This window comes from Patagioenas fasciata, chromosome 25 (assembly GCF_037038585.1).
Source record: "Patagioenas fasciata isolate bPatFas1 chromosome 25, bPatFas1.hap1, whole genome shotgun sequence".
In the NCBI taxonomy this organism is placed as follows: domain Eukaryota; kingdom Metazoa; phylum Chordata; class Aves; order Columbiformes; family Columbidae; genus Patagioenas; species Patagioenas fasciata.
In genome coordinates, this window is record NC_092544.1 from 1,174,174 (window position 1) to 1,189,078 (window position 14,905).

The 14,905-nt window shown below is 51.5% G+C and overlaps 1 protein-coding gene across 8 annotated transcripts in view; it reads left to right on the top strand.

Moving 5' to 3' along the window:
* HIVEP3 (HIVEP zinc finger 3) overlaps positions 1–14,905 on the top strand; it is a 145,331-nt gene that overhangs the window by 105,500 nt on the left and 24,926 nt on the right. For all 8 annotated transcript variants that reach the window (XM_071799203.1, XM_065857085.2, XM_071799204.1 and 5 more), the window contains one exon: positions 2,193–2,338. In XM_071799203.1, the coding sequence (XP_071655304.1) occupies positions 2,193–2,338 (146 nt within the window). The remainder of the gene's footprint in view (positions 1–2,192; positions 2,339–14,905) is intronic.

Below are 14,905 nucleotides of genomic sequence, written 5' to 3' on the forward strand. Positions count from 1 at the left end.
CTCAATTCTGAAGCGACTGTAGGTGCAGCGTGCATGTAGGGATGGCTAATTACGCTGTACTGGGCTTGCACACTTTGTAAATTAAACGAGATTGTACAAGGGGATAGTAGCGACTGTATGAGTTTGGCTCTCTCTGGTGCCTTTCATCTGTCTGTGTTTTGTGCTTTCGAAAGTTGCAATAAATAATCCTCATGCTACATCTAGAAAGTCAATTGTTTTGTATTCCTCAGTAAATAAGGAGCTGACCGGGAAGGTTGCCCCAGCATTGTTACCAGCGGGTAGTTCCCATCAGGAGGTGAAGCCCTAATGGCCAAGGTTCAATCCTTGAAGGTGCTCAGTGTGTCTCCAGCCGCCGATGTCCTCCCAGCACAGACACCTCCGTGCCCAGACACACCAGCTCGAGACCATTTCTAACCAGAGCTCCTGAAATTACTGGGCAAACATGAAATAATAGAATTACAGAATGTTTTGGGTTGGAGGACCTTTCCAGCACCCCAGTGCCCCCCCTGCCATGACAGGGACATCTTCACCAGCCCAGGTTGCTCAGAGCCCCATCCAGCCTGGCCTGGGATGTCTCAGGGATGGTTCATCCACTACCTCTCTGGGTACCTGGGCCAGGCTCTCACCACCCTCAGGGCAACAATTCCTTCCTCATGGCCAGCCTGAGTCTCCCTCCTTTAGTTTAAACCATCACCCCTTGTCCTATTGCAACCGGCCCTGCTCAAAAGTCTGTCCCCATCTTTCTTATCAGCCCCTTTTAAGTACAGAAAGGCTACAACAAGGTCTCCCCAGAGCTTCTCTTCTCCAGCTGAACACCCAGCTCTCTCACCCGTCCCCCAGCAGAGCTGCTCCAGAAAATGTTTGAGCTCAGCTTTGCCAAGCTGCGTTTTAGTGAGTCGGTCCCTTCGCTGCAGACCTGCAGGCCGCAGCAGCAGCAGCAGCGCGCTCGCTGGGTTCTGTCCCGCTGGATTCCACGTCTCAGTTTCAGCTCTTGGCTTCCTGTATAACCATGGGAGACAAAGAGGCACCTCCTGGGTGATTCACCCCCCTTGAGATCAGTGTCTAAGGTAGGGCGGCTGAGTCACCCTGGAGATCAGCAGCTCTTTCCAGCAACTGTAAAGAGTCAAGGGTGACCAGCTCTGCTTTAGACTTCTGCCAGTTTGTTGGCTACATTCAGGCTAAAATCCCTCTAATTAATCCCTGGTCTCTCAAATGCCTTTAATCTTTTCCCATAAATTATATATGAAGTGAGGATATGGGTAATTCAGTTGAAGTTAAAAGATGTTCTTGCACTTGTGTAAGAAGTTACCTGGGCGAAGGGCGATCTGCTCTCCTCTTTGGGAGCCTCGGAGACTCCCGTTGTTTGTAAGGTGAGGTTGTAGGGGGGCAGATCCCGAGATGTCATCCCGGGTGTGGAGGAACTCCCCTTGCATCGTACAGAGCTAGAGAGGCAGCTCTCACCTCTCGATCCATGTACTGCAACAAATCACACCGAACATGCTGGAGGGGATGTCAGTGCATGACTTAAGCTTGGGTTTAAAAAGGGTGGCAAGTTTCACAGCGAAAAAGTGATTTTTTTCACCTTGGGAACAACTGGGGAGGTTGAGGATATTTTCTCCCGTTGGTTTGTGGCTTTCTCTGTAGTGCAACAGGGTTTTGGTGAAAGGAAATCACCCGGGAGCGCCGACTGTCGAGCCTGGCCTTGATTTATATCACATTTAGATGGCCGAAGTCCAAATGTATGTGTATGTGGGGGTAACCCAAAGGCTGAGGTTAGATGTATGAATTCCACAGATGCCTCCTCCCCAGCCCTCTGTAGATGTGTTCATTGCCCAAGCACAGAGCATTGGGGTTGGGAGCAGGGCCCCTTGGCTCAGGGCGACCCAGCCAAGACACTTCTCTTAATTCCTCACTTTTCCAGCTGGCAAGAGCTGAATAATATTGAGCCACCATATGCAGGGGGGGATTTAAAGCATTTTCAGCGGTCCCTGTATGTATAAGATAACTAGCAGGGCCCAAAACCGAGCAGCAGAGGCCCTGTTCGTTAGCAGGATGTGCTAATTACTGCGCTGGGCTGCCCGGAGCAGCGCGTGCAGCAGGTTGCTGGCTCTTTCTGAGGCTGTTTGGTCTGTGTCTGTCTTAGAGTGATTTTGTATATAATCATGGATTGTTTTGCTCTTTTGGGGAGATAGGTTCATTTGCCTTCGCTCCTTTCTAATGAAGGTCGAAAAGAGATAACTAGAGCTGAGAAGGAAGAGGATAAAAGAGGAAAATCAGAAGAAGAGGCTCTTGTAACCAAAAGAGGGGAGCCAGTGAGGATCAAGATCTTTGAAGGAGGGTAAGTGTCTCATTTTATTTCTTCTTTTGCGTTACGGTTGTGTAGAGTGACTGATAACAGTGACGGCAAGTCAGTGGAGGTGCCCTGTGGAGCTGAGCAGGAGAAGGCCAGATATAGTTGGATTGCAGGTTATTTTGGCCCTCGGGACGGGCGGATACCCTGGACTGCATTGAGTTTTTATTTTCTCAGTTGTCTCCAAGTTAACAAGCACCTTAATGTCTTTCCTGAGCGGCTGAGGAGCACAGACACATCCCGTAGCTGCCTCTGATGTGTTGGGCTGTACTCCCTATCTTGTAAATCTTTCCAGAGCTTTCTCCTGAAAAATGATATTCCTGATGGTTTTTACCCTTATTACAAGGAACTGGGAAGATTTTTTCTCATGGTTGGGTTTTGGGTGGGGGAGAAAAGAAGGGTTGTATTTATACAATTTTAATCCCACCCAACCAAAGTAGCTCAAACCAGAATGGATGCGAGATCTAAATTTGATGTGTATCTCAATTCTCGGCTCCAGGTAGCTCGCAGTGCTCTTCAGTAATTCAGCACTGGTCTAATGCTATTGTTTATCGTTTCAAAAAGACAAGATCAGCTGATAAGTAGCATTTCTGTGGGATACAATTAAAGTTCATACTTGAAGATCATCCTTCCTGTGTGTTGCAGACAAGCCAAAGAGATGCGAGAGATCCCTAGTAGGTGTCGTCAATTCCACTCTTGCCGTTGGGTGGTCTTGTTTCTGGTGTGTCAGGCTTTAATTAGTCGGTGGTTGTGGTTTTCTGTTGTTACCGGTTGAAGTTTGCTTTTATTTTAAAACGTTTCATTAGCGGCTGATCAAGGTAGCGAAGCAAAGAGAGGAAAATGGGAGGGAACGTGTTGGTTCAGGACAGCTCAGCTCCCACCCGCCGCGGCACGGGTGGCTCGGGTCAGAGACGCGTGGGCAGCGAGCGGTGGGTGCAAAGGGCTCCATGGTGACGGCCCATGGTGGATATGAGCTGAAGGGATGTAGGGAGGGAGCCAGGGGGCGGTGAGAGGGCAACAGACGGAGAAACGCGGTGGGTTCGGTACATTCCATCGCCCTCCTGCAGCAGATGGGACCCATGGAACACTCCGAGCACCAGGTTTCATTGCCCTAAAGTGCATGAGGATCCTCGGCTCCCCTTGGCTGGGTTCTCCCGGGGCTGCGGCTGTTTCAGAGACTCTTGGGCTCCTTCCTAGACGTGGTTAAAGAGGCTCGGTGTTAACGTGAATGAAAATCTCCGTACCACGGAGGGTTTTCGGGGTGAGATGCGGGGTGCCCGACACCGGCTGCTCCCCCACCGAGCCACGTCCCCATGTCCCCACGTCCCCACGCTCGCACCGAGGTGCTGTCTGCATCCCCGGCACAGCACAGCGGACGTGGAGTCACATTTTCTAAACGGCAGACAGAAAACAAAGCAACTTCTCCAACACGTTCCGCATAAGCCAGCATCAGGGAGTGCGTTAGTCACCCTGAACGTATGCCGTGTTTTATCTTAAAGTTCCTGTAGCACGGACTTAAGGCAACCGTCCTTCTGGATGCGCGGCAGGGTAGAGCAGCTGTTTAATGCCAAGCGCAGGCGCTAACGTAACGCGCCGGGTCACAGAGGTAAATGCGATATCTGAGTTGCGTGGCGCAGCGATGCCAAGGACAGGCAGCTCTCCAGGGCGCTCAGCCCATACCTGGTGGTCTGTGCCTTGTTCCCTGAGCTTTCTGATGTCAAATGAAGTTGTTTGGCCTCAGCAGCGAGGGTGTTTTCTTGCAGTGAAGGAACAGCCCTGCAGGTGAATCCACGGGATACTGAATAGATCAGACCCCTTTCTCAGCCATCTCCTGAAGACGTTTTACATAAAGTACATCCATTCTTAAGACATTATTTCACCATCTCTTTTTCCCCCATAAACACGTCCTCCTTATCTCATTCTTCCCCTTATTTATTGGTTTCTTGCCAGACCATCCTTCCAGCGGGGTGCCGTTGCTTTCCAACCTTGTGGAGCCCTCCCATGCTTTGTTGCCTCAACCAAGGAGGGAGATTATAAAGAAGTGCAAGCGTTACCACGTGAACTTGCTGCGGCTCTTTTAGCTCCTTCTCCCTTTCAGTGTTGGTTTCTTTAGAGCTCTTGCTTTTACAGAGCAGGTCTTAAGATCATTCCATGTGTAATTTCAGCAGGGAATTATTCTTGCGATTCTGAAATTCCGTAACTTGGATATAGCTTGGATATAGCTCTGATAGAGCCACATTGCAGCCAGCCCCATGAGCGCACCCCGTGCACTGGAGGAGATGGGAGCTGTTGAACGTCCCATGCATGGACTCGGCGCAGTTGTGTCTGGGAGAACCGTGCATTAAACAGCCAGGTCGGAGTTTGTGCTCTTGCAAGAGCCAATAAAAACATCCATTGGACCAGTCCTGAGGGATATTGTGGTGGTTTGGAGCAGTGAAAATGATCTTGGAAGGTCAGGCTGGCCAGCAGTGCTGCGGGGAATGCGGCGATGCCTCGGTGGCTCCGTGTCACCTCCATCAATCCGCCCGGGTCCTTGGGAGGCACCAACCCCATTCCCAAATCTGACATCATGGAACTGTAGATTGGTATCGACCTGATTTGAGAGCGAGGCCAGGGGTGGTATTATGGTCTTGTCGGGGAAATGTTGCCTGTTTGCTGTGCATTAGTATTACCACGATGAAACCTGAGAGCAGTGGGGTGGTTACAGTCAATACGTGGTCTTCTGTTTCATAGCCAAACTCTCAGTGCTTTTATGGGGCCCATCCGTTGGCTTATTGCATTAGGTGATTGCAACTAGAAGGAGAAGTAACACCAAGATATAGGGGGGTAAAGCCAGCCAACCCTAACTGCTATCCCAAAGCAGTGTCATGTCCAATGAATATTACACCAAAGAGAAGGCTCTCTTTGGAAAACTCTTCTCTTTTGCTACCTCTTTACAGAACAAAACTTGTGGGTACAATCTTCTGGTTGCAGACCAGAGCATCCTTGCATTCAGACCTTAAAAAAATACTTCCCCTTCGCCCCATCCCATGTGTACAAATCCGCAGATGAACAAGAAGAACCCGTGGCGATGTCATGGAATAGATCCTTTAATATTAGGAGAGATGCTCATAGCGCTGTTGTGACCCAGGCTGCTCTGGACTTCGGTTTGGTCGGACTCAGATATCAATCCAGGTCCTTCACTCACTGTCCTCACCAATAAGGATTAATAACACCGAGCTGCGGGTTCACCAGCCGTGGGGTCTTCTGAACCGGGATTGTGAACCCCCCACCCGAAATCTCTGCTCCCCGAGCCCAGGCAGAGCCCCGTCTGGCTGGTGCTGTGCAAATAGCTGGGGGGTTGGAGGAGGAAAACAAAGAAACCAATGAAAAAAAACCACAAACACAGAACAAACCCAAGAACTGCTCTGGGGGAACCCATTAGCTGTGTGCAAACCTCCCTTCCCCCTGCTCTTCCCAGTTCCTGCTGCTGTGGGCTCACTGGGATCTGTGGTCAGCATCTCCGGGCTGATCTCACTGCATTTCTATGAGCGGGCGCGGAAAGCGCCCCGCGCTGACACCTCCTGGAAACCCCCTGGCACGCAGCGCCGAGCTCGGCTGCCCCGCAGGAAACCGCTGCTGAACAAGCAGAGCGAAACTCCAGCCTCCCGCTTGGTCCCGGTTCCTTCAGGGGATTTCCTCTGCTGCTCCATGAGTTCTACGCATTCACCACCTTTGTTTCGAAAGGGGTTGATTATCCCGAGTGCACCCGAGCGCATGCGTGAGCAGCAAAGGAGGGATCGAGCGAGCTCGTGTCCGTGTCAGATCCAGCTGTCCTGTGCGCCCGTGGGAGGCACCGGCTGATGCTGCTTCATTTATCTGGAAATCTCCTTGAATCCTGGAGCTGAGCTCACTCCACACCCCAGGGCAGGGGGACACATCTCTGGGAGGCCGGGCTGGGGTTGTATGGTCACATTTTACTCTGCTCCCAGGTGTAAGCAAAGAATTCCTGTAATTTGCCTTCTTGAGTGAAGGGGTTTTCCTGAGCCTGGCGCTTTGCTGGCGCTTGTTCTTGGGGAGCAGAGCCCGATCCCCCCGGCTCCAAGCTCCTTTCAGGCAGTTCAGAGATCAGAAGGTCTCCCCTCAGCTCCTGTTCTCCAGCTGAACCCCCCAGGTCCCTCAGCCGCTCCCATCACACTTGTGCTCCAGCCCCTCGCCAGCTCCGTTCCCTCCTCTCACCTCCCGTGCTCCTCACGCTTTGGGTGGGTGATGATCCCTGTGCCACCTCCCCCGTGGCTCCAAAACGCAGGGTGTCCCCCGTTCTTTCCTGTAACAGCAGCTGGGTTGTGCTGAGCAGTTCTGAACATGCTGTTCTTGGCCTCCTGAAATCAGCACGTGGGTAGAGCAGACCAGTGTGACTTGGGGACGCTGGACTCGTCACTCCCGCATAATTCATTCTCCTCTCTGCAGTTCGAGTGCATTGCTTATAAGATGGGACACACAAACTCACCCACTGCTAAACTTGATTCTATTACACCTTTGAAATGTCTTAACATTCCCCAGTGGGAATTGTTAGTGTTTCCTTTCCTAAATACCTCATCACTTCACTTGACAAATGGGGTTCATTCTGCAGCTTATTCCTGTTTTCCCAGGAAATCTGACAAACACAGAAGGATTTAGTCTCTGCTGTTGTCTGCTATTCTTTCTTATTTCTGCTGCATTATTTCTGTCAGCCCGTGTTCTCGACCCGTCCTGCTGGCCGGTGCTCAGAACGCAGCTTGGTGCTCATTTCCCACAGCCAGTTATTAAAAGCGTTATCTCCAGTTTCCTGCCTGGCCCCGCGTGGGACGCTCGGCTCTGCGCAGTGATTTCTCTCCTCCTCACTGAAGATCCCTGTGAACGTCCATCCCACCCGCCCGTGGGCCTCTCCAGCGGGACGTGGTTGTGGAGGCGCCCAGCCTGAGCGTGGTCCTTGGGTCTTGGGTGGAAGATGCTCTGGCTTGATTGCTTTTCAGTTTAATAGAAGGCAAACTGGACACTCTTTTGGCTTGAAAATGGTCATGTAAAAGAATCCGTGCTGAAGTAAGTCCATGAACACCTGGGCATCCTTCTGCATCTGGGATTCCCAGGCATGACACAATGTCTTGTTCCGAGCCGCTGGCTGACGTGGGCCAGTGTCTGGGATGATCAGCTCTCCTGCGAGCAGACGGTTTATGGGCTTGTGGCAAACGTCGAGATTACGGAGTTTTCTCTTTATTGATTCACTGACACAATCTCTGCAATTAATTCAGTGGAAAATTTGAGAAAGCAAACGTTTTTACCAGGTTTACTTAGGATTAGCCAGTTCTTAACATCTGCATATCTCGGCAGCCTGTCCTATGCAGAATGTAATTTATAGGAGGCCTTTAATGGATTCCAAGTACTGTGCAATCAATTAGAAACCTGATGTTTAAACAGCAGACCCAGACCTGGCTGCCTGTTACTCCATCCGTGTTCCACCGGGTGAATGGCAGGAAGGTGACTTGGAGAACATCATTCTGAACTGGCTTTTGGGGACTTTCTTTTCTGTCACTTTCTAATGATGAGGAGACGGGTCTTTCTCAGGGCAGATGTTGCTGGGATTCCAGTTTTGTGGGGCTTTTTTTAGTGTTTTGTTTTCAGTCTTCCCAAGCGCAGCAGCTGATTTTCCATTCTCTTCAGTGGCCACTACCAGCGAATCCTGGTGATGACAGGTGGGATGTGAACACTGGGAACATTCTGCGTGGTGCAAATGATAGGGGGCAAAGAGTGAAGCGTGCTCACATTCTACTTTCAAAAAACGACACGCGTTTGAAAACATGAACCCTGTGAAATCCCATGGTCCTGTTCCACCTCCAGCAGGACCGCGTCCCCGAGGCTGGGAATTGAGCGCTCTCCGCTCCCCGTTCGGATTCCAACTTCTACTTTTGGAAAGGTTTTGCTTCTTTTTGCATATTTTGGAAGTGAGCACACAAGTCACGCTGAGGGTGAGGACACTCGTAAGGACTCGGTAAAGCCTGATACATCCTCAGTGGGGCTGTGAGAGCCAGGCTCCACGTTTAACAAAGATCTTCCAGTTCCTCCCAGTTTGTGCTGGAGGGAGAGCAGCTCAGCTCCTGGGCCTTGTCCTGATGTGGCCCATGATGTAACTGGTCTTTGATGGTTGTGACTGTCGCGGTTGAGCGAGGGAGGCGCAGTCCATGGAAGGAAGGTGAGATCATTGCTCCTTGCGGGATGCGCCGGAGCAGATGGGGAGGAGGATCCAGCCGCAGGGGCCGGGTGGGCAGGGCTGCACAGAAACTTCTATTTTTCATAATATTCCATCTTCCAAGTTGCTTTTCACCATTTAAAAATGCTTCATTTTTTTTCTTTTTTTATGCTAAAGCCTGTTTATCTACAGTTTAGTTTTAGGCTTTTTTTGAGGAGGAGCTCACTGGGGATGTGGTACTTGCAGATGCATCTCAACCCTGTCGCCAACCTGAGTCCTGTAATCTCGGATCATGAAGTGCTATAAGGCTCGGTTTGCCCAGGATGGAGGAGTGGGGAAAAGCTGTGGTTACTCACTAAAAGTGTTTAAAGCAATTTCCCTGGCCCGAAGCACCTGCTGCTGCTCGGGCGCTTGCACAGAATCAATGGAATTGCGGTGTCCCTGTTTAGAACCGTGCGAGAAATTCATACGTACGCGTTGGAAAATCTGAATCTGGAGGGACTGTAACTGCTGCATCTTCATGTGTGGAACCTCAGACAAAAGGCAGCGTGACCTCATGAGATAGTTTTGGTGTAGAGGTAAGACTGAAGAGTTACAAGACCTTAAAAAGCGCGAGCAGGAGATACTGCAGGACGGTCTGGGCTGAGCCTGCTCGTGATGATCCTGGTGTCTGTTCGCGGTGTTTCGGTTTCTTAGCAGTTCCTGTGTTTCTGAACGTCGGGTGCTCCTGCCTCTAGACCTGTTCAGGACTCGGTACGTCAAACACTGGGCGATAACCAGATGCACGTACCCAGGTGTTTATAAACCTGTCTGTTTGCTGGGCGCTTTGGCCGTGGCTGAGCTGGGCAGCTCTCGGTTGGGTTCGCAGCACAGTAGCGGCGCTTTCAAAGAGCAAATGTTTCTTGCAGATGTTTTAGATCAGCACTTAAACCAGCGGTTTTCGATGTTTGTGATTTTCTTGCCATTCTTATTTAAACAAACTGTTTGGTGGCAGAATTCTGTGGTTTCCAAGGTTGCGAGAGGCCGAGCACTTCGCGCTGCTCTTCTGAGATTCCGCTGTGTGTAATTGAGTCCCCTCACAAGACCAAAGAGCGTTTCCAAGCATTGCTCTGTCTGCAGAGCGTTGGTCTGCACTGTGCTGGGGCAGCAAGCTGCCTTGGGTAAAATAAGAACCTTTTTTGACCTGTAAACCGAGCAAAGACCTTCATTACTGAAAACTGAGCGTCCTGAGAGCTGCCAGGGAGTTCAGGCTAAAGGTGGAGTCACCATCCCTGGAGGGGTTTAAACGCGTTTAGACAAGGTTCTTAGGAACACGGTTTAGTGCTAGAGTTGGGTTACGGTTGGACTCGATGATCCTGAGCGTCTCTTCCAACCAAAATGGTTCTATGATTCTATGCTTGATCCGTTTTTCACAACGATTCCAAAAGGCTGAGTAATGCTCGGGGTGTGTTACACGTGTGCAACGTCAGGGGAAGTGTTCTTTACACGACTCTGTTATCGCCTTGGTTTGTGGCTCTTTTCCTGCTCTCCCAAGATGGGATAACATTGGAAACTGCAGTGAGATCTCCCGTGTGCGTGGGACTGCAGGGTCGCAGTACAAATAAATGTGAATTAGTCTCATTACCTTTAGAGCTCAAATGTACCAGTTTTGCTGCAAAGTATCATTGATAGCAATAATTCATTATGAATTCAGCTCTTCGTGTGTTGAATCTTGGGGTGAATTTGTGGAGGTGAAAGCTGAGCTCATTGCTCAGAGAAGGGCTTAATGTCCCAGGGTGCTGAGTAATGGGCAGAGCTCGTTGCAGTTGTTAAGAGCTGTGGGTATTAGTGCCTGTGCAAATTGGACCTTTATGTGGATGTCGCTGTGTGAGTTTAATAAGCTTACTCACACCATCCAAGAGAGAAAACCATGGCCGTGATGCGTGGTTGCACCATTAACGCTGATGGTAAATTAAGAAGGTGCTGATACACTGCAAAGGGCGCTTGCAGGCGGCAGCAGCCTGGGAAAGCAGGAGGGCCCTGGGGATTCCAGTCCCGTTCTGTGAACGTTTCCAACCTGCAGCTCGGCTCCACCAGCACAGGAAGCCACGGTGGCTCCTGAACCCGCACATCGTCGTGCGGCACAGCACCTTCCCGGGGTACCTTGGTGTGAAACACGCTTGGGTCTCTGCCGGAGCTTGGGGAGCTTTTATTTATTGCAGTGAAGAGCAGCGAGTTACGATAGTTTCTAACTCTGCCCCCCCCTTCAGAAGACTTTGCGGTGCTCCCTTCCCTGCACAGCCCGGACGCTGCAGAGCGGAGTACGCGTCGGCAATAGCAGCAGCCGGTTGTTTCTGCCCAGCCCGTCTCTGCTGCCCTCCCGTGTCTCCTGAGAAGCGTCACCAGCACTGCCAGCGCCCCGGGGTCACAGCTGGAGCGGTGGGGTCGTGAACCGCGCCGGGGATCGGATGGCGCTGGGTCGCGCTGCAGACGGCACGGCCGGGGAGCTCCCGCTGGCCCGCGGTCCCACGAGCGCCCGTGGCTGTTGGCAGCCGCCCACCGCTCCGTGTTGGTCTGACAGACGGGACCAGAAGTGGCTTCGAGGAGGAGTCGCCTCGGACTCTTCCAGGGTTTGGAGTCTCCTTGTCTCCAGCGCAATGTGAGCTGGAAACGAGCCCACGCGTCCCCTGTGCAGATGTGTCCGTGAGACCCTCAGAGGCCCGCGTGTCTCTCCGTGGTTTGGGAAAAGTGCCACAGTCGCAGGATAAGCAGGGGTGGTGGGTTGTGTAGCTTTCTGGAGATAAAAATAAATACATTTTGGCCTCAGCAAAACTGAGCACGATGCACTGGTACGTTTGACAGACTCCCTTGCGCACGTGCAAAATATATAGAGAAAGACTTCTGAGCAGGGATTTCTGTGGTGCTTCCACGTTTTTCTTTTAAAGGGAAGTGTTAGGACAGAAAGGCGTTTCCCGAGATACACGAGGAATGGTCTTTACTCCTCTGGGTATAACACGCTCTGAGTAGGTTTGGACTTGTCTACAAACCACGTGCTGTTGAGCTTGTCAAGATCCGCGTCCAGGCGGCAGCTGGTCTGGAAGAGGGACCAGAGATCCCCCCTTCCTGACTGGGACAGTGCTCTCCCATCCCCACGCGTTGTGTTTTCAAACCTTTCCTCCCTGCTGGAAAGAGCTGAAAACATCTGCCCACCTTCCTTCTCCTCCTTCTCCTCACCTCTCTCTGGGGGCTGCAGAGATGGCGGCGTTTAGGCTGCTGTGCCAGGACATCCCAGCACAGTCCGGTGCGGTCCCGTTGCTTTCCAGTACTGTGGACCAGTGTCCACCTGCAGTTTCTTCATCAGTCCTTGGGGAAGGAACTCTACAGGGTACAAACCGGCTTTTTATTCTGTGTGCAGTGCCTGCAGGGTGGACTTATAGGCACCACGTTAAGATAAATAAGAGGGTTCCTATCTTGGACAATATTCATCTTTAATGTGTGCAGGACGCAGGACCTGCTGCATAGGGGGCACAGTCACCGTGGGGGCTGCAGAGGACTCGCTTTGACCCGTGTAGGGAAGATGTTAGGTTATTATAACGAGAGCAGCCCGTCTGCAGTGCAAAGGCTCGATCCGCAGGGGCTCAGCTGCAATTACCAGCTGCTTTCTCCTATGAGGGACCAGGGAGCTGCTGTGCCGTGACAGCTTCCAGCCGCTCCTGCTTCGGGATGAATGTTGAACTCCAAGCGAAAACCCTTCAATGTCATCAGCAGACCTCGAGGCTCTCAGGGGACTTCTTTTAATGTATATTTTTCATCCTGTTTAAAGAGCCTCTCCCCAAACCTTCCGATCTCCCGCCGTTTGCACACGCGGACATCGGCACGTTCTCCTCGCTGCGTGTTATCTCTGTGAGATCTCCATGGGAAACTTTCCAAGCGGGGGTAATTTCACCGTCCCTTGCAACCCACAGGGGAGGTGGCCGGACCGTCCGTGCCCTGGGAGCCCGTCTCCTCCTCCCACCGGCTCCGGTGCCGGCCATGGAGGTTCTGCCTCCCCGCAGGACTCGCTTCCCGGCTGCTTTGCTGCGGTGTCCCTGATGTCACCGCCTGGGAACAGGGGGACCGGCGCGGTCCCACGGGGATGCGGGGACTGCGTTGCATCCTCAGAATGTGGGGGTGAGACCCGCGTTGGCTGTTTGTGCCGAACGAGAGCTGCTGTGCTACCGGGGCTCATGAAAACGTTTGCACGTCGTAGATCTGTTATCTGAAGCTGTAAAACTGTATCTGTGGAAATGGTTTCTAACACTAGCAGGATGTGAAGGAGACTATGGACGGCTGAAGAACAGTGAGGGACTTCTAAAAGAAATTACTCAGGGCATGCACAGATGCTGCTTAAGCTACAGAAGAGTGTGCTCTTGGCATAAACTTATTTTTTGTTATTATTATAACCATTACACTCTGAAAGCTCTGCACAGCAGTTACTTAATATACCAGCTGAAAGCAGATGCCTGAGAGAGGTGTTTCTTTTTAAGTTCAGTTGCAGAAAAACGCCTGGGAAAATAGCATTATGGATTTTCCAGAGTCTTTCCTCACTAAGTGTCCTGTCCAACGTCTTCGGTTCCAAGTTAAAAGATGAGGGGGTTGAACTATAGGTCCTGCAAGCACAACTTGGCTCCGCTCGCACGTCAGGCAGGCAGCGGAGGCTCTGCCCCCGTTACCCCGTGCTGCCTGCTCCCTTCATTGCTTCGCATGTGTGGTTGGAGCTGCCTGAATCATTGCGTTGATGATGTGCAAGAGAGAACAGGCTCCAGCTCCCTCTCTCTGGGCTCTCTTTGGTTTTTGCAGGAATAGCGGGACAAGAGGGGAATGGCCAACTTTTGCAGTGAGTGAAGTCAGCAGTTCTGCCTCAGGATGCCCCGGGGAGGAGCCGCGAGATGGGAAAGGGCGCTTCTTAGATGCTTCTCACCCTGCAAACCCGCGGGGTGCCTGAAAACGTTGGCTGCAGCCTGCAGGGCTGACGGAGGATGGTCCCTGGGGATCAGTGATTTCCTGCAGATGTGGGAATTGTCATCGCTGAGCTCTCAGAGCCCGGGCTGGGGGAGCACTGGGGAACCGGCAACGTTCAATCGTTTGGTCACCAATTCATTTACGTTGAGTGGACCCAGTTGATGGCCCTGAAGCAAACCCTCACACTGGCTCGAGGGCAGGTTGGATTGGGGTCTGTATTTTGGCTGTAGAAACACTAAAACAGCATCTTTCCAACAGTGTGCACGCCGGCATTCATAGATTGAGTGAGGCTGATGACTTGCTGCCTCTTGCCAGGTCTTTCACAACACAGGTCCTCCCCGAGGGATGGAGGTTCTTCGTCGTTATTAGAGACAAGTAGGGCTTAAAATGGGATTCTGCTGGTCCAGATGAATGCCTGAGGGTCAGGATGCTTCCCCACAGCTCATCTGGAGTCTCTTACCTGTCTGCAATTGGTTTGACATGTGGTAGGACAGAACTTTCTTATGCAGTTCCCCGTGTTGCTTTGGTCCGGTTGGACTGATGGTATCTCAGACCCCCTTGGGATTAGTCCCCATTTCCTTGCTTGGCCTTGACAGCAGACAGGAAGCACAGGAAATGAGAAATAATTAAATCAGTGTTTTACAGATTGATTCGTCTCGGGTCCGGTTTGAGGGATGGGTGAAGGCTTGGGACCAGGCTGAGCCTTGAGTTCCCGTGAAGCGTTTCTCCGTCTACCAGAATAATGTACAGAATTTCGTTAATAATGACAACCCCTGGGTCCTGCAGCACAGAACAAGGGCTGACCCGATTGTCTGCTTGGAGGTGGTAATCTAAGCCTGATCCATTAGATCCTCGGGGATGTCAATATGTCATAATAACCTAAGTGGCTTTGGGTATTTTGTCAGTGTTATTTATATCTGGAGATCAGCAATTTATCAGCCGTCAATACCCAGTGGTGATAAGGGCAAGAACAGACCAGAAAGTGATAGTTACTGAGTACTTTTGTACTGATTGCCTTTACTGTGGTTTTGTGTATGGTTTTGTTACCTTTGGGGAAAAAAGGGAGCAGGCAGCTGGACTTTGATTATTGTGTTTCAATGTAGCCAGAGGCTTTTTGGCTTCCATGCTATAGAAGCAAATCTATTCCGTTATTATTATTCATTGTTGTTACTTGTTAAGAGCGTTCGCTGGGGAGTTGGACCCCGCTTAGGGAAGCGTCAGACCCGGTGGGAGCCGTGGATTCCCCTCCGCCTTCCAGCGGCCAAGGTGCGGGACTCGGAAGAACCAGCTGGAAGGAAACCCCTGGGGTCCCGCGAGCGAGGACGGATGCTCCGACACCTCCAGCTCAGCCCAAGCAAACGCGCGTCGCA